Here is a 25,629-nt window from a genome sequence, read left to right as displayed (position 1 = left end):
CTTCAATCATAGCATTAAAATTCTTTTGCGAAGAAATAAATTCTTTAATATTAGATTCAAAATCAGAGGACATCTTATTATAATTTTCATAAGAGTTGTTGTAGGAATTCCCATAATTATTAGAAGGATTACTAGGATATGGCCTAGGATTAAAATTCCCTCTATAAGTGTTGTTACCAAAATTATTCCTACCAACAAAATTCACATCCATAGATTCATTGTTATTCTCAATCAAAGTAGACAAAGGCATATATCATTAGGATCAAAAGAAACACTCTTAGTAGCAAACTTCATAAGTTCATCCATCTTTCCACTCAACACATTAATTTCTTCTATCGCAGGCACTTTTTTATTAGAAGTTCTTTCAGTATGCCATTGAGAATAATTAACCATAATATTATCTAGGAGTTTAGTAGCATCTCCTAAAGTGATTTCCATAAAAGTGCCTCCCGCGGCCGAATATAAAAGATTTCTAGAAGCAAAATTCAATCCGGCATAAAATTTTTGTATAATCATCCACAAATTCAAACCATGAGTAGGGCAATTATGTATCATTAATTCCATTCTCTCCCAAGCTTGTGCAACATGTTCATGATCAAGTTGTTTAAAGTTCATTATATCGTTTCTAAGAGAGATGATCTTAGCGGGAGGAAAATACTTAGAGATAAAAGCATCTTTGCACTTGTTCCATGAATCAATACTATTCTTAGGCAAAGACGAAAACCAAGCTTTAGCACGATCTCTAAGCGAAAAAGGAAATAGCTTCAATTTAACGACATCATTGTTGACATCTTTTTTCTTTTGCATATCACATAAATCAACGAAGCTATTCAGATGAGTAGCGACATCTTCACTAGGAAGGCCGGCGAATTGATCTTTCATAACAAGATTCAACAAAGCAGTATTAATTTCAGCATCGGTAAGAGGAGCAATCGGCATGCTAAGAAAATCATTATTATTGGTATTGGTGAAGTCACACAATTTAGTAGTCTCTTGAGTCATCGCGACAAACAAGCAATCTAACACACGAGCAAACAAAAAGCAAGCGGACAAAAAAGGCAAATAGAGAGGGAGGATAGAGAGAGAGGGCGAATAAAACGACAAGGGTGAATTGGGGGGAGAGGAAAACGAGAGGCAAATGAAAAATAATGTAATGCGAGAGATAGGGATTGTGATGGGTACTTGGTATGTTGACTTTCGCGTAGACTCCCCGACAACGGCGCCAGAAATCGTTCTTGCTACGTCTTGAGCTTGCGTTGGTTTTCCCCGAAAAGGAAGGGATGATGCAGCAGAGTAGCATAAGTATTTCCCTCAGTTTTTGAGAACCAAGGTATCAATCCAGTAGGGGCCCACGCTCAAGTCCCTCGTACCTGCACAAAGTGATAGCTACTCGCAACCAACGCGATTAGGGGTTGTCAAGCCCTTCACGGTCACTTACGAGAGTGAGATCTGATAGATATAATATTTTTGGTATTTTTGATATAAAGATGCAAAGTAAAAAAGTAAAGGCAAAGTAAATAGCAAAACAATATAAAAGTGATGGAGATTGATATGATGAGAATAGACCCGGGGCCATAGGTTTCACTAGTGGCTTCTCTCAAGAGCATAAGTATTCTACGGTGGGTGAACAAATTACTGTTGAGCAATTGATAGAATTGTGCATAATTATGAGAATATCTAGGCATGATCATGTATATAGGCATCACGTCCGTGACAAGTAGATTGAAACGATTCTGCATCTACTACTATTACTCCACTCATCGACCGCTATCCAGCATGCATCTAGAGTATTAAGTTAAAAAAAGAGTAACGCCTTAAGCAAGATGACATGATGTAGAGAGATAAATTCATGCAATATGAAATAAACCCCATCTTGTTATCCTCGATGGCAACGATACAATACGTGCCTTGCTGCCCTTCTGTCACTAGGTAAGGACACCGCAAGATCGAACCCAAAGCTAAGCACTTCTCCCATGGCAAGAACTACCAATCTAGTTGGCCAAACCAAACGGATAATTCGAAGAGACTTGCAAAGATAACCAATCATGCATAATAGAATTCAGAGAAGATTCAAATATTATTCATAGATAGACTTGATCATAAACCCACAATTCATCGGTCTCAACAAACACACCGCAAAAAGAAGATTACATCGAATAGATCTCCACGAGAGAGGGGGGAGAACTTTGTATTGAGATTCAAAGAGAGAGAAGAAGCCATCTAGCTACTAACTATGGACCCGAAGGTCTGAGGTAAACTACTCACACTTCATCGGAAGGGCTAGGATGATGTAGAAGCCCTCCGTGATGACGGCCCTCTTCCGGCGGAGCTCCGGAACAGGCCCCAAGATGGGATCTCGTGGATACAGAAAGTTGCAGCGGTGGAATTAGGTTTTTGGCTCTCATTCTGATCGTTTGGGGGTACGTGTGTATATATAGGAGGAAGGAGTACGTCGGTGGAGCACCGAGGGGCCCACGAGGCAGGGGGCGCACCCTAGGGGGGCGCCCCCACCCTCGTGACCACCTCTTTGATCCTTTGCAGCAGGGTCCAAGTCTCCTGGATCACGTTTGGTGAGAAAATCACGTTTCCGAAGATTTTATTCCGTTTGAACTCCGTTTGATATTCTGTTTATCCGAAACACTGAAATAGGCAAAAAACAACAATTCTGGGCTGGGCCTCCGGTTAATAGGTTAGTCCCAAAAATAATATAAAAGTGGAAAATAAAGCTCAATATAGTCCAAAACAGTAGATAATATAGCATGGAGCAATCAAAAATTATAGACACATTGGAAACGTATCACTGGTCACAGTCTATGCGATTGGGTAATCTCTAGTAAGCTCATGAGAAGGTACAGAGTATGACTAGTAAGCTCCACCTGTGGGGTTTAGCCTTCGACAGCCACGTATCAGCTGACAATAGGTGAAACTTCTGTACGCCAAACTGACAATTCAAGGCATAGTCCATTGTTCAGTTGTGAAGAAGTCTAATCCTGTTGCTCTAGGTGGAAGTTCAACTTAACAGTCTCCACTGAAATTTCTGATATATCAAACATTGTTTGGAACAGTTGACAAACTTATGTGCCTCGAGATCTGATGGGGGATTGATGGATTATGGATGGGCTTAGGCCCATATAAGACACTAATCCCCGGTTAATCTTGAGGCACATGTATGAGATGGCAGGTGGTGGAAAGTTTAGTCCCACCTTGCTAGTTGAGGAGAGCTGATACCCCTTTATAAGGGCTGCTCTACCACTTGCCATTGGGAGCTTGGGAAGAGGAGTGGTACACGCACGCACGCTCCTCCGCCTCCCGCCTTGCCTCGCCCCGCCTCGTCACGACGCGCACGCACCGCAGGTTGCGGGAATGAGCTGAGCCGGAGCTTATTTTTGCCGCTCAGGAATGAATTAATTAATCAAGGATTAATTAATGAGTTACTAACAGGTAGGCCACTGTCCGAGCTGTGGGGTCACTGACTTGCGTTCCCGGGATTCGTCGACTCCGTTCGCGGGTGTGCGACCCTTCTCCGGGAACGACGACTCCCTTCCCTGCAGTGCGTCGACTCGGTCGTGGGCCTCCGCCCAGGCCCACGACTTCCTGCCCGACGGCCTATATAAGAAGGATCTGCCCAGTGGAGTGACCTAGTCCGGTTCACTCACCCCTTCTTGCGTAACCTAGCCGTCATCTACTGTTCCTCACTTTGTGCTGTCTCCGGCGACCCCATCCCGACGACGTGCATGGTTGGTCGGGAGAGCAGGTGCCTCCGGAACCCTGTCATTCGAGATCCTGCCAAGGAGAACGGCAATAAGGTTTTTGGGGAGCGTCTCGTCGCGACTGCTCCCGATCCGTCCCCAACTCCGCCCGCCTCTGCTTCCACTGTTTCCCCTGCATCGACACCATGGCTGACGCCGCAGCCGCCAAGAAGAAGGCCACGGACGACGCCGAGGCCGCCGCTGCCGCCGCCGCGTTGGCCTGGCCAACCGAAGGGTATGATCTGTTCATCCCTCGTTTACTCGTACGTGTACTAGCCGTATATGTGCTCCTCATAGATGGTTCGCTTCTATGTTCTGTACGTGCTAGTATGCTTAGGTATCACTATGAGATGCATACCTTTTACGCCATGCTTACTGTTTACTCGTGGATTAGTCTAATCGGAAAAGTGATAATATTTCCAACAAACCATACACATCATTGACTCTAAAAAAAAGTATACATCGTTGCGGCAGAAATCAGGTTTGGCTTAATGCACTACAAAGAATTCCGGCAAAAAATTATACTATATAAGCTGTGATAAAGTTAGAAGTTGAAAATAGTTTGTGGATTTGAAAAAAGGTTCACGGATTTGAGAACAAAGTTCATGGGTTTAAGAAAATGTTCATGAATTTGAAAAGTTAAGAAAAAGTTCATGATTCAAAAATAGTTCATGAATTATAAAAAATAAAATTAAATGAAAAAATAAAAAGAAAGTGAAAAATAAAAAAGAAGAAAAGGTGGACAAAAAAGGGGCTCGTGTTGGTTAATATTATATTTAAAGAAAAAAAGGTAACTAGATACAACAAGAAAGTAGTCCAGTTGGTTACCGCGGTTGAACTAAGCGTACGAATGTTGGGTTTGTATCTCGTCGGGCACTCGTATTTTGAAGGTTTTACAGAAGAGGAAAAAAGTGTAAAATGAGCCGGCCCAGGGTGGTACGTACACAGGCATGTATTGCGCTTGACGTGCGCGACGTACTTTAAAAAAAGACTATCTTACTCTTCATTATGAAGGGTATGAAGAGATCTCCAGATACAAGTCCATCGCTTGTCTCTTCCACATACGAGCTCTATTACCTCTGACCTACCCAAGGACAAATTTCATAACAGAAGAGTTCTTCTCTATTGACCTAACGAAGGATTGATGACTTATATCGCTGGGTACCGAGTTGTCTATAAGGAGGAAGGACTCGTATTGCATTCATATGCATCGCATTCCTTATCTTACTCCTCATTCTTCAAACTTCCCAATCACATTTCAAGTATTATTTGTTGTGCCTCTGTGCATTAGGGATTTCAATATAATATCTATAGGCATAGAAGATACCGGGAATTACTGGTGGATTGCCAGAATTAATTACAAATTGCACTCCCGGATTCATATACACCAATAATTGCTCTCGCCAGATGTTTTTTCATATAGCTAGCCTATAGGAAATTCAGAAAGAATTCTTTTCCTCATAGCAATCGATACAATAATAGCCCTATGGTACAGGTACACACGAAAGCATGGTGATTCTGGTTAACACTTCAGAGGTTTTTCATGTAAACTGGAACTTGAGCTAGTTAACCACACCGAACAATGAACCAGTAACTTAGTTGGCCCATTCGATAATCCAGCTTTTATGACCACAATTAGGATTCATCCGGCTGTCCTAGTATTTTGATAAAAAAAATATCGCCAGGCAAGCCAAGTTTACGCACTTCGCTTCTGAATCTGGAACACTCTAGTTCTTGAAACAACTCAAGGTTGAAAGAGAAACACAAAAGGCTAATCTTTCTTGTGAAGAGTATCCTTGTCGTTTCCTCTTCTAGTGGGCTTTTTTCGAGGCTCTTCTAGCGGTAATTGAATAAGAAATTCATGGTCATTGCTCATGGGGTCATATGAACCTTACTCGATCATACTAGTACCTCATCAAGTGGACTGAATCAGCGACGAAAACAGGCATTCTCTCACCGGAGAACTCGTCGGAGCCTAGAGGTTGTGGGGATAATCAAGGGTGTGCATACAATAAGATACTAGTAATAACATTTAGTACAACTTAGAGCCAGCTTTTCTTATGCTCGCGTTACACAAACATGGGTGCTTTCTGCCAAAACCTTATGTGATTTACAAATATATTTTATTTCCATGTCAATGCCAGAAGCATACTTTGGAATAAAAAAAAAGGTGAATGGAGACACATATTGGTAGGAGTTTACGTGGATATAAATCATGTGACTCCACCCACCGGAGTTCAAAACGTGGTAGGAAGTAACTAAGTGAGAACCATGTACTGTAATACGTCCGGTCTTCATCAATACTAGTAGTTGGTTAAGGAATTTCACCCCTGAGTGTGTTACTATTATTAATGTCCAAGTATATATGGGGTAATCATTTTTTTTTTGAAACTGGTAATCATTTTTCTTGTAGTTAAAAAGTATGAGTAGCCTAAACTCTTGCGATTTCTGCAACTGTGAATCTGTGATTATATACATAAATAATATAGTTCTACAAAATGTATGAGTATAGTCCACAATCACATATGACCAGACCTACATGATATTGTTCTACTTAGCTCAGTTTTTCTCGTGAGGATGAAACATTTGCCGATGGGCTATATTTTCATGAACTTTATAGTACTCAAGAAAAATCATACTAATCAAGAAAAAACTTTCTTTTCAAAAGGAAAGGCTAAGAAAATTCATCGCTTGTATGAACGAACGATTAATAAAGCAAAGTCTCATACTTCTGACCTACAAAAGGACAAAGTCACGAGATTCTTAGATATTGACCTACCAAAGGACCAATGGATTTATGTCACTGTTCCACCGCCCATGTCTTCTACAAGGAGCAAGGCTTTTGCAAGCAAATGATAAAAAGCGCATTCCTCATTTTACTCATGTGTCTTACAATATTTCAACCCTGATTGGTGTGCTATTTGCTTTGTCTCGATATGAGTTTGATATCCATAGGCATAGAAGGCACCAGGAATTTCCAATGAATCGCCTGAACTATAGCATGCACATGAAGAAAAATGTCATCGATGTACCTCTCCCTCCTACTCTGCCGACGCAATTATTTTCGCTTTGCTTCGTCCCTTCTCTCACCACCAGGAAATTCTGCTCCGATTAGCCTATACGCCACGCTCTAATGTGATCTCGGTCACTTGGCTAGAATGTAATGAATGGGGATACATGGGCAAAAGATTAGCATCTTCATTTTGTGCCAGGTGCGTGCATCTTCGGGTATGTCGTAAGCGGATAATGCTAATTGTGGACACTTGCTAAACTGGTCCACTAAGACCTAATGATGCTACGAGAGTGGAGAGATCTGGTGGGCAAGCGACTACGTGCTGCAAAATATAGTTGCTTCCTAGTGATTTTTATGCAACACGATTAGCCATCAGTCACACTGTCCCTACTATACATCCTCCTATGACTTGTCCAGCTGTCTGGTAGCCAAATAATAAGATCGAGGACACGGTGACACTGCACTGCTTGCAAGTTGCAAAACCTGGTCCTCTCGCCGAAGCTCCATCATTGCGCAGCTCCGTCGTTGCTTCTGTCCCCCCACACGCCGCAAAGAATGAGCAATCAGCATGAGCTATTGGGCATGTTCGTCAGTTCTGAGTTTGTTATACATTTTGAAATCAAATTCATATAGCTAATCCAGTTACAATTATAGCAAAGCACTGCTCGCTTCTTTTAATTCATTGGAGTTTGCCCATCGCCAGTGGCTCTACGGAGGATTGCTTTTATGCCAAAAACATCTCTCCGGGGAAACTGGGCTCTTTTACAACACATCATTGCAGCAGATATCAGGTTAAAGAATTCTGGCAAAAAAAAATTGTACTCCATAAGCTGTGACAACGAGTTTGCAAGAGGTTGTTGTAATACAAAGGATGAAGAGAAACTAAAGCTACATGTTTTTCTTAGATGAAAACTACAGGCTTCGCATTAAGAAATCTTGCGCTCTTGAAATCTACTAGCACGGAGTACTAGCAGAAAACCACATCAGAGACGCCATTCTTCTCCTGCTACCAGGAAGCATCAATCACACTCCATTGAAACCATAGCCCCTCAGCCAACCATATATCCCAGTCTTTCAATTTGGAACCAAGCATGTGTCACATAGAGGTGCCCGCCCTGGCTCATCTTCACCTTTGCCAATATTCTAAATTTCTAATAAGCAGATCAATTATGAGAAATTACATGCACAGAAATCCACGAGTTCAATTTCAGTTATATATGCAACATTTCATAAAAAAATATGTCGCAAAATACTTAGAAACCAGCAGTTCAGCTTGTTAACTGCACCAACCAGTGAACTAGAAATGTAATTGGTTTAATCAATGATCCACCTTTTATGACTACTATTAGGATCCCTTGTTCATCCGGTGGTTCTGGTCGGTATAACGGTATTTATCTCTTAATAACTATTGGATATATCCTGCAGCTCTCTTGTCTCTTAGGGCCCATGTCAAAGTCTCTTATTTTTTTCAAAATTGCTAACTCCGTATTCTCGAATTATTATTATTTTCGCAAAAAAGAAATCAAACTGTACTGTACTTCAGTATATGCAAGAGAGCAGGAGTGCATAACGGGCTTGCTTTAATGTTTCATGCCAACCTGCACTGTGGTAATTTTTTCAAGCTATTATTTTACATGTTTCGGCTATGCAAATTATTCATTTACTCCTTTGATAAATTGGAAGATGACTGGCCTTTGCTGTCCTTGCTTAGATGGTAGAGTGTTTTGTCAAAGCTGCTAGGGTGAACATGAAAGTAATCATCCCATTTGGAAATCAGTATAGAAATGGTTGCATACATTAAAACTGAATGTAGAAAATAAGCATGATGTGCACAATCATAGGTCGATAACTCGATATGATAGTTTGTGACATCTCCAGGGTTTTCAGTTCTGCTTGATTTTCAAGATTCTGTGCAAACTATCAAACAAATGTATGTGTACTATTCTTACACTAAAACATCAGGTTGTCAATTCAAACATTCTAAGATGCTAGCAGTTCTATGCCTTTCCCAACACTTGTTCATTCAGTGGACCATGAAATGGTATGGTTTTCATAGGGTAGATAGCAGAATTGTATCCTGCTCCACGAAAACACTAAGCAATCTCAACCTGAACTTTGAAGCTCCAGACAGCACCTAATAATTAGGTAAAGGCTTCTGAGTCACCAAATTTCAGTGGTCACAAGTTGAACTCTGCCGTTGAGATATTTGAAAACAAGATTTCATATAATCCTTTTCAAGCTTGATTAAACAAAAACTATTCTCAAGACTCCAGAAATACACATCACTAATTAATGGCTGTGTGCTGATGTTCTTGGATGCAAAGTGCAAGCAAATAATAACAGTTCTTGTGTTAACAACTTAATAATACGGTTCATGCGGTCACAATAAAAACTAAAACAAACTAACAACCAAAAGTGACAACACTTGTAACACACTTCACTGTTAAATCAACACCTTTCTACCTCAGAGAAAATCATTTTTTGCCTCCAGCAGTGAGCACTTTGGGTACTCCCTTCTTTTTAGATGATCAGTCCTCATGTTAGTAGCATAGTGAAATATGGCAAACGACTCAATCCCAGCGGTCATTCTCTTCTTCAGTGAGATCCTCTGCCTTTTAGTCCAGGGGTACCTGCCAGGCTTCTTGTCCGGGCAATTGTCACACTCCAACCCACAACACAGGAACACATCCTCTAGATTGACTGCCGCCGCGAGAACACGTCTGACATAACTCACAAAGCAATCTTCAGATTCAAAGCCAAACATGACGAGTGTGACCAAACTGTGGTGTTGGAAATCTGCCGCGGCTGAGTCCCACTCTACACCCTTGTTCTCACTATATGATTCTTCTTTCCTCTTCTCCTCGTCCATTTCCATTTTACACTCATGATCCCATACCTGCATGGCAGCAAAAAGGGCAAAGACGAAAATAAATTGTCAATAGAGCAGCCACCTTTGGTATCTGGTGAGACAATATTGCAAAAACTTAAGCCCATGTGGCCAAAAAAAATATCTTTAGGTAAACACATACCGTTATGTATAGCTCCTTCAGTAAGGGCGCAGCTTCAAGAAAATACATTGTCCAGGTGAGATCATACCCTTCAGGAAGATCAACTATATTCAAAAACCTTAGTTGGCGGAAAACAGATGCCAAACATTGCGTCGGACATTCTGGCTGCACCCAAATCTGCAACGAACAAGCACATGATGAGATGGGCAGAGAAAAAGTGAAGGCACACAGCTCGCAAAGCAGCAATCACGACTTACCTTTTCGGAACAAAATCGCAACTTCAGGTCTCGTATAGAGCTACCACTAAGAAACTCACTTAACTTCACCATCTTGTGGTAACTAAGGCTGAGATTTGTGAGGCTTACAGCCTCCAGCAATGGGACATGACAATGAACAGTGGATCTTGGAATTGCAGCCAGCCTTCAAAGACCATCCTTGTGAGTTGAGGGAGCCAGTTCAGCATAACTCGTTCGAGACTACAGTGGACAATACTAAGCTCACTGAGATGAGAATGTTCAACTGGCAGTGTGCTGCAATCACCAGAGTCGCAATTGTACAAACGAAGACGCTTCAACCGCTTGCAAGTGATGAGGACATTGGATATGTCTGATTCACCAAATCTCAAATTCTCGAGGTCGAGGGCAGTGAGACCACCAAACTCACTTGGACAGGCATCAAAGAACAGCATGAAATTTCTCGCGGAGGTGACCAGATCATCCTCAACCATGTCAATGATGTCATACGTCCCTGTCATAACACTGAATTTGACATCCTCGACCAAGTGTGCCATCATGGCATGACAAACAGCATGCCCAATGGATATGGGGACATCGTCTCTCAAGTAGAACGTGGTCGACAGAAGGCGGATGGTGTGTTCTCCAGGATTTCTGCGTGTCAGTATGCTCTCTTCAGGATTTTTTGTCGAAAGAGACCCTCTGCCCACTGGAATTGCTAAAAGAGACCCCCTACGGACGAAATTGACAAAAGAGACCCCCTCACAAGTGGCGGCAGGCGACATGTGTCACCTGCCGCCACGCCATGAGGCGGCGGGCCCGGCCGCCACCGCAGGAGGCGGCCGCGCGGGGCACAACGGCTTCTGCACAGTGCAGCGTGCCGCGACAGAACGGGCCGCGCCAGGTGGGCCCGGCCGCCACCGGGTGAGGCGGCCGCCGCTGCCGCTGTCACTCCCCGGCCGACACGGCCTGCTGCGCGTGGGCCCAGCAGGTGGGTCACGCCGCCACCAGCCGAGGCGGCATGTCTTGTGCTGCTGCACGCGCGACAGTGCGTAAACGGCGCTGATTCCGAGGCGCGACAACGACACTGACGGCGGTGACTCCGACGCGCGAGAATATGGACGCTTTTGGTTCTTTCGCCCGGGAATCAGTCCTGGCTTTGCTTCTTTTGCCTCAGCGGATGCGATGGCACTGGGAATCCGATGCTGCGGGAAGATGTTGTGCCGACACTACAGGGATCCTAAATTTCCCCGCTTAATTTTCTCGCCATCATTTATCGTCTGAGCTTATAAAAGGAGACACCGAGGCTCTCGTCCAGCCATACTCAAAATCGGCACTACGCAAAGTGTGTAACACATTTTTTCAGTCGGTATGAGTTTGCCTTGCTCGGATCAAAGCATTAGGCCGAGGAAAATGAAGAATGCAAGTTTGCCTCCGGGGGTGGCAGTCCTGCGGTGTTGGTGTGGCGATCTTTGCAAGGTGAAGGAGGTTACGGATTTTTCAGATTGGTTGGGCATGAAGTTTTTCATGTGCACCAATTATGAGGAAGATCCACCCATAGCTATTTCAGAGTACGACAAGCCTCCGGTATGCTTTAACCATCACAAATAGATATTGTTGGTATTTTGATAGATTCTTTAATAACATTCTGGTTTCTTGTTGTAGTCTCCTCCGCCTCTGTACATGTACTATCGTTGGATTGACACAGAGATGTCGACTTGGGCAGTGACTGAGATTCGTGAAATAGTTTCTATGCGGAAGAGCGACGCGAGAAGGCGGGAGCTGAGGAGAAAGCAGAGCAAGAGAGAGAGTTAAAGGAATACTATGCGGAGCAACACCGGTTTTTTCAGGATTTAGGAAAGAAAAACGGGGAAGAGGCTCATCGCATGGAGGAGCAGGAACGACAGCGAAAGGAGGCTCGTGAGGCGGAGAGGCAGAGAAAGAAAGAAAGGGCTCGTCAGGCCAAGACAGCAGAAGAAGCTAGCGATGGAAAAGGAAAATATCCATGTTGGACTCAGTAGATTCCTGTGGTAGTATTTTAAATTTCGCAATCATTTGTATCTTTATTTCTGCAGTTTAATGTAGCTTTATTTCAGTAGTTAAATGTAGCTTTATTTAAATTCTACGATGTATCTTATTTTCAGTTGTACCTTGTCGTGTTGTATCTTGTTTTCAGTTGTACCTTGTCGTGATGGAAAAAATATAGTCTTAGAATAAAGTAGTGGCATTTTCTTTCCCTCCACTAATTATCGAACATCGTGCAACAACTACAAAATAAAATTAAGATAGAACATAATGCCTTACAATAAGAGAGTACAAACTAATAATGCAAGTACATCTGAATTAAACGGTACAACTGGAATACAACTTAAAAACTACATGAAGGCATCATCGTCATCCTCCATCGATGCAGAAATCTTGCCCTTCGAGGATGCAGAACTCTTACCCTTGGACGATGAAGAACTCTTGCCCTTCGAGGATGCAGTACTCTTGCCCTTGGACGATGCAGAACTCTTGCCCTTTGACAATGCAGAACCCGAAAGCGGCGGCATGAAGATATCATCTTCGTCCTCGCTCTCCTCAGTCCATAAAAATGGATGCTTTTCTGCAGTCCTTCTAAAAGTTTCACTCTTCGGCTCCACTACCTTCTTCCACCTTGCATTCAACCTAAGAAGTTCTTTGCGTACCTCCTCATAGGTCCTTTCAGGCCATCCAGACCTACGTAATTGGTGAGCCAACTCATTCATTATGGTGTCACTACCGGTGAGTTCGTCCCATGGAACTATCCTATTATCCATCTTGAAATCGGTAGCTAGCCTCAGAAGAGTGCTGCTCATCCCAAGGTGAAAACTACGATCGAAAGGATAATGGGACATCTCGCCTACACTACACTCGAATGATTATCAACCTCCGTCTGAAGGGGGTTTTATAGGTAGAGAGGAGAAAATGGCGGGAAAGAACGACTGCGGTATGGCGGGAAAGGGTTGGCGGGAACATATGGCGGGAAGGGGTTGGCGGGAAACGGGTGGCAGGAAGATATGGCGGGAAGGGGTTGGCGGGAAACGGGTGGCGGGAACATATGGAGGGAAAGCGTTGGCGGGAAAATATTGAGGGGAAAGCGTTGCCTGAAAATATATTTTTCCAATGTCTAAGATGGGCAATGGTTGCACAGTATTCATTAGCCAAAATTAAAAAAAAATCATTTCAGCCTAACATAAGCAAAAGAGTGGAGCGGGATAGTATGGCGGGAGATATAGGCGGGAAAAATTGTTCCTGACTGGTGCACTTTTATTTCAGCATACATAAATGTTCAAATCGAAAAGTCGGATACAGACATATGTAGATACAATGGGTCGCGCATGTGGATAGATGAATCACTCTACTTTACGATGACCACCTGGACTTTCCTTACGACCGGAAGGCGACAAGCGATTAGGTGGCCGAGTTACACGAAGACCGCGACCGTACTCGAATTCGGCTTCATGTGTCTGCGAGTCCTGCGTAGGTGGTGGAGTCGCGAATCCTTGTTGCGAACCTAAAGCGTAATTGTAGGCGTATGGTTGTGACTCCGCGGGGATAAAAGATGGGCCAATAACGTCCCCTCCGAAGAACTCTGTAACTAATGATGTAACCGTGTCGCCATGATCATGTGATGCTCCCCAGAGGCCTGTGTTGACGTCATGATCATGTGATGCTCCCCGGAGGCCTGTGTTGACGCCACGTTGGGTGTTCTCATCGCCCCAATTAACATCAGGTATGTCCTGCACATAAAAACATTGTAAACAAACTGTTAGAGGATAATATATGATATCATTGTAAATGCATTGAAATGTAAACATGACTACCTGATCAGATCCCTCTCCTATACTGTCTGGCCATTGTACGTGGTGCTGGTTTAAATCTGGTACACGAGTCTCCTCGGGCATGGGGATCCCTCGCGTGGAGAGATACAGCTGAGATCCCTCACCTTGGGTGTATGCATCATATCCTGTGTACGCATATGGGTTAGGGGAAAGAAACTGCTCGGGCATCGAATCCAAGCCCGTGCCATGGTCCTAAGAAGTCTGCCCCTGACGAAGCTGCATCGAAAAAGAGCGATGCAGTGGCAGAGATGAGTCATGTCGTGGCAATGTCGTTCTAGTACTCGGACCCTCCCCGCACTGCCCATGGCTTGTACGCGCCTCGCTCGGTCTGGACGACGGCGCCGCACTCGGTCTAGCTGACCTCGCTACCGGCATGTTGTATGCTCCAGTGACAACGTCGTCGCCTCTACCGCATCTGAACTTCTTTGCCACGTATTGTTGAAAACGTTTCTGGAATGTCTTGTGAGATGGGCCCTGGGCCGGCATGCTATCCGTAGCCATCTGCCCTACTTCATTGCAATTTTGAAGCTGAACAATATTTGGATGTTATTTAGTTCAAATGATTATGAAATGATGGACATAAAAAAGTTATAAGTGATTACCATCTGGTCATGATAATAAGCTGCATGCAGCTCAACATGTCTCCGCGCCTGCTCCTCGTGTGTGAGATGTGTTGGTATAGTAGTTGGCTGACTGGCTAGGCTAGCACGTGTGTTCATGCAGTACCACTGCTTGTACGCTTGATCTGTACTTCCATCGTATGGTCTGCAAAATTAAATAATTACATAAACTGTTATGATGAAAGCAAAGCATCTTCACGCATCGTATGATCATCGTAATAAAATAATGTACATAAAATAATGTAAATAAAATATACCTAAGTTGATGCACTATATCTGCTAGCGCTTCATTTTCCCACTTGTGTACCCATTCAATGTTCTCTTCCCTCCAATCGTATAAACTCCAACCCCTGCCCATATTGGTTAGCCTGCAAATTATGTAACGAAGTGTGAGTTTAGTAAATTAAAAATGACACTAACTATTTAGGGATGTCACATCTTACTTATGTGTCTCCTCGTCGATACGTCTGGGAAAAGGTGGTGGAATTTCTTGATAGAGACCGAACTGTCTCATTACACGCTTTGGGTTGTAAGGCTCAACACACCATAGGAACAATAAGTTGCAGCGAGTCAGCCAGAATGCACTATCGGTCAACATGCCTGGTGTGAAGTGTCGAGCATCAAAGACCATTTGTAGCTGGTCCTGAGTCCACGGGTTCCATGTGACTTCTGCCTCATCAAGTATCTCAAACTGCTGGTGGTACATAGGGTAACAATTTTTCGCAATATCTGGAGACCAACGTTTCCGTGCCTTTGTCCACCTGGTGGCCATAGTTGCGCTGGCACCCTCGCTAAAGTCATATGGGTATACGGGTTGTACTATACGAGGTCGTCCTACAGGGAGGTATTCCCAGGACCACAACTGTAGAAACTCATAGGCGACACAAAGTAATGGAGCTTTTTGTGCGAAAGAGGTTTTTTGCGTGGCATCACACAAGCCTCTGTGTGTATGAGATAGCATGGCAGAACCGAAGCTGTATTTTGGCTGCTCGGGTAAAGGTTCATCTACCATATTCTCTGCAATGTAGATGAGACCAGGGACAACAACGTCCCCATGTGAATTTGGAAATAGATTCCCGAGGAGCCACAACAAATACGCAAACAGATGTCTTTTCATTGCGATGACGCCTAGACTGACGTCGTCCCTTTGTGGTTCTCATCAAGTCGGTGTTCGGAACCCATTTCGGCCCATCTGGCCACAACATTTTGTAGTTCATATCAATGCCCCAAGCCCAGAACTCACCATTCCAAGTGTTGTACAGATTGTACATGTTGAAGTATGGCGGTATGTATGGCTCGACGCTGATTTTTTGATCAGCAGCCGCCCGGAGCACATGACTGCAAGGGTAGCCCTCAAGTTTGGGCTTGTTATAAGTGCACTCACAGGAGGTTGAGCCAAGGGTGACAGCTTGCTTTTTTGATCCTCTGTGGTGACCCTTAACGTACTTGGCTCGCACATTGACCTCCCACTTATTCCTAAGTGCGTCCACTTTCCTGTAGCCATGACTTTGGGACTTCTTTGCTTTCTCGTCCAGATGTCTTTGCATCTTCTCGGACCATGGCTTGTTCAATTCAACTTGTGCTTTGGCGACGGTGGCCCTGTCTGCAAAGTATGACAGGGTCCGGTTCCAAGTTTCTTCAATTAGGGTTGTGATAGGCAGTGCTCGCACCCCTTTAAGAACACCATTGTACACCTCTGACATGTTGCTGGTCATTATTCCATACCGAGCCCCGGTGTCGTGAGCCTGCGCCCACTTGTCCAAATGAGGGCAATTCTCGCGGATCCACTGGCTCAAATTTATGGGCGTCCCACGACCCCTCCGGTCTTCTCTCTGCGGCAAGGCCGCGCGGTCGATCTCAGCATTGATACCTGCCCAGATCGCATTCATTTTGGCTTCAATTTTTTTCATGCACATCCTCTTGAATAACTTGAACCAATCCTTGTTTTTGAATTTGGAGTAAAAGTTTGCTGTCAAATGCCTCATGCACCACCTTTCCTCTAGATCGGGCCATCCCCACTCTTCTTCCGACGCCTTAATTATTTCAAGAGCGCTTAATAATCCAGTGTTGCGATCAGAGATGATGCAAACACCTTTACGCTCTTTCACGACACCAATCTTCATGCAGCTCAGGAACCACAACCAGCTATCTTTGTTCTCGCTCTCGACCAATGCATATGCAATAGGAAGAAGCTGATTATTTGCATCCGCTGCAATCACCACCAATAGTGTGCCCTTGTACTTTCCAGTGAGAAAGGTACCATCAACAGATAATACCGGGCGATAGTGCCTGAAGGCTTGTATAGTCTGGGCGAATGTCTAGAATAAGCGGTCCAGGATTAGCTCACCCAGGTTCATTGGGTTTGGACGTTCTCTCCGCTAAACTTGAGTCCCCCTATTAGCACTTGCTATTTGATGAAGCATTCTAGGGGCATAAGAATATGCCTCCTCATAGGTACCATACAAGTTCTTGAATATATTTTCCTTCGCACGCCTAGCCTTGCTGTAGCTAACAGGGAATCCAATTAGATCCCCTGCATCTTTTTGCAGAGCCCTAACACTAATGTTGAGACTTCCCTACACAATTGTTTCCATCGTCTGTGCCACATATTTTGCTGTCACATTGCAGTGATCTGAAAGAGTCTCAGTTTGCTCACAGGTATGCTCCACTATTTTTGTGATATGCCATGACTGACATACCCCAGGCTTCAGTCTAGCGAGAACTCTTCCGCGGCAACCTTTCGCGGTGTGGATGCATATGACCTTCAACTCTTTTTTATCAGACTGCTTCACTCTATGTTGGCGGTGGATGCCGATTGCATAGCTACCCATTGCCTGGTAAGCAGACTTCTTGTCTGGGGAAAACTTACCCAACCTCCAGGCTCCCTGCTCCTAGGCCAGAAGCAGAGTGAAATTCATTGGTGATGCTCATATCCTGTAAAAACCCAGGTTGCAGTGCCGCCGCGACCGCCCTCTGAGGAGGAACATCTTCTTCTTCGCTTGACTCTGAAGACGCAGAAGAATGATCATCATCATCTAGCGCCTCCAGCAATCCCTCCACGTGTTCGCTCATGTCAACGGCCGCAGACCAATATCCTGTGTCATACACAGGCTGGCCGCCCGTCGGTTCCGATGGGCCGACGCTAGGGGCTGATGTGATGGCCAACTCGACCTCACCACCCCTGCTACTGCATCCGGCAACATCAGTGACTGAAATGAACTCCACATACACCATCGGCTGACCATACATTGAGTTATTGGGATTGCTTGCAAACCTCATGTACGACCCCCACGACCGATCACCTGTGACCGGCCGCAAACCCCAACGGGCAACTGTCCCATCATTTCCTCCGTCAACGACGAAGGCCTCCATTGTCATTTTTTTTCTCCTGCATCTCTGGGCCAAACACCGCTCGGATGCACCTTTTAACTGTTGTGTAACCCACGTTGACCATGTCTCTCACTACAACTGTAGTCGACTCACACAAGGACACATCCACCCCCAATGGACCGTCGCGTAAGACGTTCCCATAGTACACTACTAAATTTTCCATAGTACCTAACCAACATACATATTTACATTGCAAACAATTAGTAACAGAACATTTAGTAGTAGTACGATGACAACATACATATCATACGACTAAAATAATAATCGTATTTTCGTTACAAATATTCGGTTTGTTTCTAGAATCATTTGCTTAGACTTTCCGGGGTTGTTTGGTTAACTAGTATTTAGAGATCTAATTGTTCTCAAACTCGTCTACTAGCGTCACAAACTAAAACTCTGTTTGCTTTTCTCTAACTACTCCTAAAATATCGTAAACTGGTTCTCGTAACATGCAAAAACCGAGCTTTTGAAAAAACGACTACTAGTAAAAGCTAATTTTCTTACAACAGGTTATGACAAAACCGAGGGTAATTACTCGTTATTCAAACAACCACAAAACATAATAGTACGATAATAACATTTTAATATCATATGAGTAAAACATTTAATTTCTTCCGGCTTTATAATTTTTTTTCATATCATACGATAACAATCATTTATTTACAAATAATAATATTTGCAGGGGCATGCACATTATTCACAACAGTACATCAATATAAAAAATATTAACAACATTAAGGTGTCATTTTATACCTTAGCTCCAATATGGATGTGCTTGCGAATGCAATTAAGAGTCCAAATAGTTCGAATAAATATCCGTCACCAGTATTATATGAACACAGTCAACCTATTATCATATAAACATCAATATTACACATGGATTTTTCTTTCTGCTATCAAAAGTATGAAAATAGCACTTGCATGTATGTGGTCATCACCACAAAAGGGACAGCGAAGATGGAAACACAATTTCTTCAATCACGTCATCTCCTCCTTGTTTGCTATTAAGATGAAGTATTTTACCTAATTACATACATCATCAAGTACATTAGCACATTATCGTAATATATAAAATTTAGATTATTGCGACATAACAAAGTAGACCTACGGCTTTCTAACTATAGACTTATTAATAAACATACCACATGAAATAACATACCACATGCAATGAACAATTACAGTATAAGTTTTTCTTAATTACCGTATTAAGATTTCTCGCATGTCAATACTAATGGACGCACCTAACATTGATAAAACATCTTCAACCTACTCTTCTAAAAAATATATTATAAATGCTACATCTGTCGTCTGAAATTATTTCTAACCTCTAAGCACTAACATTGCATAGCTAATGATGAGTTAAAAGACTAACTAATTACCACCCTGCATGCACAAAAAAATCAATTTATTGCAAAACTCATACCTTGATCTTCAACTTCGTAGTTCACTTCACTAGGCAAATCGTACTCCTAAAGCTCTAAATGACTCCAAAAAGTGATGAAATAATGCCTAACAAAACAGAGAATACATAGTTATGAACTAAACAAAAAGAGTAAAAACATCATGCATGCGAACGAAACCAACAAAAATGGATAGACCTTGCCTTCATCTATCTTTTCTTCCACTTCAGCATATTCAAAATACAACTCTAAATCGCCCTAAATCACGAGTGAAAGTGCTTAGTGAGTATTTCTTTCTCTCTGTTCTTACCACTTAGAGAGCAGAAGAGGAGGCCAGAGACAGTGTGCTTGCGCACGGAGCAGAAGCGTAGTATATAAAAGGAAGAGGATTCCTGTAGTGTCGGCACAACAGGATAAACTCACCTACCACAGCCTCGGATTCCCGCAGCGAGTGAGTGTATTTCTGCAGTGCCATCGCGTCCTTTGAAGCAAAAGCCAGCACTGGGTGAATGATTCCCGTAGTGCCGTCACGTCCACTCAAGCAAAAGGCAGTTGAGTCCCTAGGCAGCAACACAGCGGAATCAGTGCGGGTGCATACAAAGCAGACGCAAAAGCCAGCTCACGGGCAGCAGAATCATCGCGAATAAAGAAATAAAAGGCGTAGATTCCCGCCCTCTACAGCATCGGATTCCCGCGCGTGGGAATTAGCGTTGTCTGCAACAGTGAGGCTGTCGGCGCGCATGCAGCAGCAACAGTGTCGCCGCCCCCCTACAGTGGCGGTCTGGCCCACGTCTCGCTTTCCGTGCATAAGAGTCTGTCGGCCTGCGAGCGACAGGACCAGCGCCGGCCGCCTCGTCTTGTGGCGGCAGGGCCCGCAAGGCCCGCCCCGTTCCGTCCCGGCGATAGACACTGTGCAGATAACGTTATACCCCGCGCGGCCGCCTCCTGTTGTGGCGGCAGGGCCCGCCGCCTCCTGGCGTGGCGGCAGGTGACACGTGTCGCCTGCCGCCACTAGTGAGGGGGTCCTTTTTGGCAATGTTTTCGGCATGTGGTCCTTTTTGGCAATTCTGTTTGCCAGTGGGTCCTTTTGGACAAAAAATTGGCGGATGGTGTGTTCTCCAGGATTTCTGCGTGTCAGTATGCTCTCTATCGCTTGAACCACGGCTTCATCGATGCGAACCAATTCAACATCAGAGATGTCGGTGCATGACACGCCCTTGGGCAGGAAGTGCTAAGCGCTTATTATAAGCCAAGACAGCTTGGCGCAGAGTTTAGTCCACCGTCTGGAGAGGATGCTGGTTCTTGCAGCATCGCGGACAGTGGGTCGGTCAAGAATGTTGACCAGAACGTCATCAGGCAATACGCTGAGCGCATCAACTTTCTTGCCTTTCTGCATTTGGCATGAATACAAATTAGAGTTGATTCCACACTAGTCGCAAATAAGCAAAAAAAATGATATTCTCCGATACGCAACATCTAGACAGTTGCAAGCATGTAATTTCAACGGCGCAAGACACTCAGACTTGACATATTCGTTTGCAACCCAAAAATTGCAATTATCAAATATACTACAATTTTGATGTAGAAGTGGAAAATTTTCAACTTTGATTACAGATCTATATAACGTGTTCTCTCTGAAAACAAAAGATCCGCCAAGGAAAAGAGGAGAATGAACTCGCCCCCATGGCCCCATTGCTCCCGCGTAGATCGGCCGAGGCCCGAGAAGAGTTGGTCAGCCTGAATTTGGTAGCTGACGGCTCAGGAGTTGCCGTGAATTCGCCTCCTCCGGATATTGGTGTCCTCACGAGTTGCTTCATCAGCTAACAGGAAAACCATATATACTCCGGCCTGCAATTGAGGAATGTGGCACGGATGGCCTGGCCGCTATTTCCTTCTCTCTCTTTTTTTGAGACAAACCCCAAAGCTTTTTATTCCGACGTCACAATGTTTACAGGGACGAAAGAGAGACCGTCCGGCTGTCCCAACCAAACATGTCGGCCAGCCGAAAGGGATAATGCATGCTTCGCGAGCTTGTGAGCCTCGATATTCGAGCTCCTAAATTCGTGAGAAATATTACAGACTTGGAAAGATAGTGTATGCTCTATTATTTCATGTATGATCGCATCATACTCTGTCGGGTTCTTCTCTTGGATATCTTGTACCACCACCTTCGCATCGGAGGCCACCTGGATGTTTGCCACGTTCAAATCATCAGCTAGAGCTAGAGCCTCCCTGATCGCCATGCATTCGAGAGTCGCCGGTTCTGATATACCTCTGAAGACCACACAGTCGAGGCTCCCAAGAAGTGTCCATCTGAATCTCTAGAAATCGCTGCTACAGCTCCATGTCCTCTTCCTCTCCCCACTGCAGCATCAACATTAAACTTTGCCAGCCCCCCAGGTGGAGCGATCCAACCTGATCGTCGTGGCGCAGGTCTTGCGATCTGAGTCGATTTGATGGACTGCAATGCGTTGAGTTCATTCACGTATGAGTGTACAAATGCTTGAACAGAAGACGGGCTCTGATTGATATGCTCATAGATTGCCATGCAGCGTGCTCCCCACAGTGCCCAAAGAGTGACCACAAAGTTTGTAAACTCATCATTAGGTAGCGCCTCTTGCATGAAGAAAAGCCACCTCTTCGGATCTGGTTCCTCGTTTCTGTTCAGCACATCAATAATATGTTCAGAAGACGGTGCCCATGCGCTTCGAGAAACAGTGCAGTTTAACAACGCGTGTCTCCAAGTGTCTTCAGCTCTGCATAGGCAATACGCGGCTGAATCCGCCATGTTTCGGTGATGCAAAAGTGCGGCCGTCGGAGTGGTACGCCTAGCAAATCTCCACAGAAAGACCTTGAGCTTTGATGGTACCTTGATTCCCCAAAGTCTTGTCCAACCATCGCCATGTTAGGGAACGAGCGTATGATCTACGTACCCTTGTAGATAGACAACGGAAGCGTTTGGTTGATGTAGCCGTACGTCTCCACGGCCCGACCGATCAAGCACCGAAACTACGGCACCTCCGAGTTCTAGCATACGTTCAGCTCGATGGCGATCCCCGGACTCCGATCCAGCAAAGTGTTGGGGAAGAGTTCCGTCAGCACGACGGCGTGGTGACGATCTTGATGTACTACCGTCGCAGGGCTTCGCCTAAGAACCGCTACAATATTATTGAGGACTATGGTGGAAGGGGGCACCGCACACGGCTAAGAATATGATCACGTGGATCAACTTGTGTCTCTATGGGGTGCCCCTGTCTCCGTATATAAAGGTTCAAGAGGGGGAGGTCGGCCGGCCATCATAGGGCGCGCCAAGAGGAGTCCTACTCCCTCCGGGAGTAGGACTCCCCTCGTTTCCGAGTTGGAATAGGATTCGTGAGGTGGGAAAAGAGAGAGAGAGAGAGAGAAAGAAGGAGGGGGCGCCGGCCCCCTCTCTCCTTGTCCTATTCGGACTAGGGGTGGAGGGGCGCGCGGCCCAGCCCTGGCCGCCTCTACTCTTCTTCCACTAAGGCCCACTAAGGCCCATATACCTCCCGGGGGGTTCCGGTAACCTCCCGGTACTCCGGTAAAATCCCGATTTCACCCGGAACACTTCCGATATCCAAATATAGGCTTCCAATATATCAATCTTTATGTCTCGACCATTTCGAGACTCCTCGTCATGTCCGTGATCACATCCGGGACTCCGAACAAACTTCGGTACATCAAAATGCATAAACTCATAATATAACTGTCATCGTAACCTTAAGCGTGCGGACCCTACGGGTTCGAGAACAATGTAGACATGACCGACACACGTCTCCGATCAATAACCAATAGCGAAACCTGGATGTTCATATTGGCTCCTACATATTCTACGAAGATCTTTTGTCGGTCAGACCGCATAACAACATACGTTGTTCCCTTTGTCATCAGTATGTTACTTGCCCAAGATTCGGTCGTCGGTATCTTAATACCTAGTTCAATCTCGTTACCGGCAAGTCTCTTTACTCGTTTCGTAATATATCATCTCACAACTAACTCATTAGTTGCAATGCTTGCAAGGCTTATGTGATGTGCATTACTGAGAGGGCCCAGAGATACCTCTCCGACAATCAGAGTGACAAATCCTAATCTCGAAATACGCCAACCCAGCATGTACCTTTGGAGACACCTGTAGAGCTCCTTTATAATCACCCAGTTACGTTGTGACGTTTGGTAGCACGCAAAGTGTTCCTCCGGCAAACGGGAGTTGCATAATCTCATAGTCATAGGAACATGTATAAGTCATGAAGAAAGCAATAGCAACATACTAAACGATCGGGTGCTAAGCTAATGGAATGGGTCATGTCAATCACATCATTCTCCTAATGATGTGATCCCGTTAATCAAATAACAACTCTTTTGTTTATGGTTAGGAAACATAACCATCTTCGATTAACGAGCTAGTCAAGTAGAGGCATACTAGTGACAGTTTGTTTGTCTATGTATTCACACAAGTATCATGTTTCCGGTTAATACAATTCTAGCATTAATAATAAACATTTATCATGATATAAGGAAATAAATAATAACTTTATTATTGCCTCTAGGGCATATTTCCTTCAGTCTCCCACTTGCACTAGAGTCAATAATCTAGTTCACATCGCCATGTGATTTAACAGCAATAGTTCACATCACCATGTGATTATCACCCATAGTTCACATCGATATGTGATCAACACCCAAAGGATTTACTAGAGTCAGTAATCTAGTTCACATCGCTATGTGATTAACACCCAAAGAGTACTAAGGTGTGATCATGTTTTGCTTGTGAGATAATTTTAGTCAACGGGTCTGTCACATTTAGATCCGTAAGTATTTTGCGAATTTCTATGTCAACAATGCTCTGCACGGAGCTACTCTAGCTTATTGCTCTCACTTTCAATATGTATCTAGATCGAGACTTAGAGTCATCCAGATCTGTGTCAAAACTTACATCGACGTAACTTTTTACGACGAACCTTTTTGTCACCTCCATAATTGAGAAATATTTCCTTATTCTACTAAGGATAATTTTGACCGTTGTCCAGTGATCTACTCTTAGATCACTATTGTACTCCCTTGCTTAACACAATGTAGGGTATACAATAGATCTGGTACACAGCATGGCATACTTTATAGAACCTATGGTTGAGCCATAGGGAATGACTTTCATTCTATTTCTATCTTCCGCCGTGGTCGGGCTTTGAGTCTTACTCAATTTCACACCTCGCAACACAGGCAATAACTCTTTATTTGACTGTTCCATTTTGAACTACTTCAAAATCTTGTCAAGGTATGTACTCATTGAAAAAACTTATCAAGCGTCTTAATCTATCTCTATAGATCTTGATGCTCAATATGTAAGCAGCTTCACCAAGGTCTTTCTTTGAAAAACTCCTTTCAAACACTCATTTATGCTTTGCAGAATAATTCTACATTATCTCTGATCAACAATATGTCATTCACATATACTTATCAGAAATGTTGTAGTGCTCCCACTCACTTCCTAGTAAATACAGGCTTCACCGCAAGTCTGTATAAAACTATATGCTTTGATCAACTTATCAAAGCGTATATTCCAACTCCGAGATGCTTGCACCAGTCCATAAATGGATCGCTGGAGCTTGCACACTTTGTTAGCTCCCTTTGGATCGACAAAACCTTCCGGTTGCATTATATACAACTCTTCTTCTAGAAATCCATTCAGGAATGCAGTTTTGACATCCATCTGCCAAATTTCATAATCATAAAATGCGGCAATTGCTAACATGATTCGGACAGACTTAAGCATCGCTACGGGTGAGAAGGTCTCATCGTAGTCAACCCCTTGAACTTGCCGAAACCCTTTTGCGACAAGTCGAGCTTTGTAGACAGTAATATTACCGTCGGTGTCAGTCTTCTTCTTGAAGATCCATTTATTATCAATGGCTTGCCGATCATCGGGCAAGTCCACCAAAGTCCACACTTTGTTCTCATACATGGATCCTATCTCAGATTTCATGGCATCAAGCCATTTATCGGAATCTGGGCTCATCATCGCTTCCTCATAGTTCGTAGGTTCGTCATGGTCAAGTAACATGACCTCCAGAATAGGATTACCGTACCACTCTGGTGCGGATCTCACTCTGGTTGACCTACGAGGTTTGGTAGTAACTTGATCCGAAGTTACATGATCATCATCATTATCTTCCTCACTAATTGGTGCAGGAGTCACAGGAACAGATTTCTATGATGAACTACTTTCCAATTATGGAGCAGGTACAGTTACCTCATCAAGTTCTACTTTCTTCCCACTCACTTCTTTTGAGAGAAACTCCTTCTCTAGAAAGGATCCATTCTTAGCAACGAATGTC

The 25,629-nt window shown here is 44.1% G+C and overlaps 2 protein-coding genes across 2 annotated transcripts; both read right to left on the bottom strand.

The window, feature by feature from the left end:
- Window positions 1-9,226: 9,226 nt before the first annotated feature.
- On the bottom strand, window positions 9,227-10,672 carry LOC123122436 (uncharacterized). Its single transcript, XM_044542984.1, has 3 exons — window positions 10,028-10,672; window positions 9,792-9,947; window positions 9,227-9,658 (listed from the first exon to the last, which is right to left on the bottom strand). The coding sequence occupies exons 1-3, from the start codon at window positions 10,097-10,099 to the stop codon at window positions 9,227-9,229; spliced, it is 660 nt and encodes a 219-aa protein (XP_044398919.1). The 5' UTR covers window positions 10,100-10,672.
- A 2,608-nt stretch (window positions 10,673-13,280) lies between these two features.
- Window positions 13,281-14,379, bottom strand: LOC123091334 (uncharacterized). The gene is made up of 2 exons (XM_044512854.1): window positions 13,849-14,379; window positions 13,281-13,764 (listed from the first exon to the last, which is right to left on the bottom strand). Exons 1-2 carry the CDS (start codon window positions 14,032-14,034, stop codon window positions 13,378-13,380), a joined length of 573 nt encoding a protein of 190 aa, XP_044368789.1. The 5' UTR covers window positions 14,035-14,379; the 3' UTR covers window positions 13,281-13,377.
- Between the last annotated feature and the right edge of the window lie 11,250 nt (window positions 14,380-25,629).

Source organism: Triticum aestivum, chromosome 1A, assembly GCF_018294505.1.
Source record: "Triticum aestivum cultivar Chinese Spring chromosome 1A, IWGSC CS RefSeq v2.1, whole genome shotgun sequence".
Classification (NCBI taxonomy): Eukaryota; Viridiplantae; Streptophyta; class Magnoliopsida; order Poales; family Poaceae; genus Triticum; species Triticum aestivum.
This window is presented reverse-complemented; position numbering and strand designations above follow the sequence as displayed.

Coding starts and splice junctions, on each gene's coding strand:
- LOC123122436 (XM_044542984.1), bottom strand. CDS start 10,099: ATGGTGAAGTTAAGTGAGTTTCTTAGTGGTAGCTCTATACGAGACCTG. Junction 9,948..10,027: donor TGCGATTTTGTTCCGAAAAG/GTAAGTCGTGAT, acceptor TGTTCGTTGCAG/ATTTGGGTGCAGCCAGAATG. Junction 9,659..9,791: donor TGAAGGAGCTATACATAACG/GTATGTGTTTAC, acceptor GCTGCCATGCAG/GTATGGGATCATGAGTGTAA.
- LOC123091334 (XM_044512854.1), bottom strand. CDS start 14,034: ATGCCCGAGCAGTTTCTTTCCCCTAACCCATATGCGTACACAGGATAT. Junction 13,765..13,848: donor TAGGAGAGGGATCTGATCAG/GTAGTCATGTTT, acceptor TTTTATGTGCAG/GACATACCTGATGTTAATTG.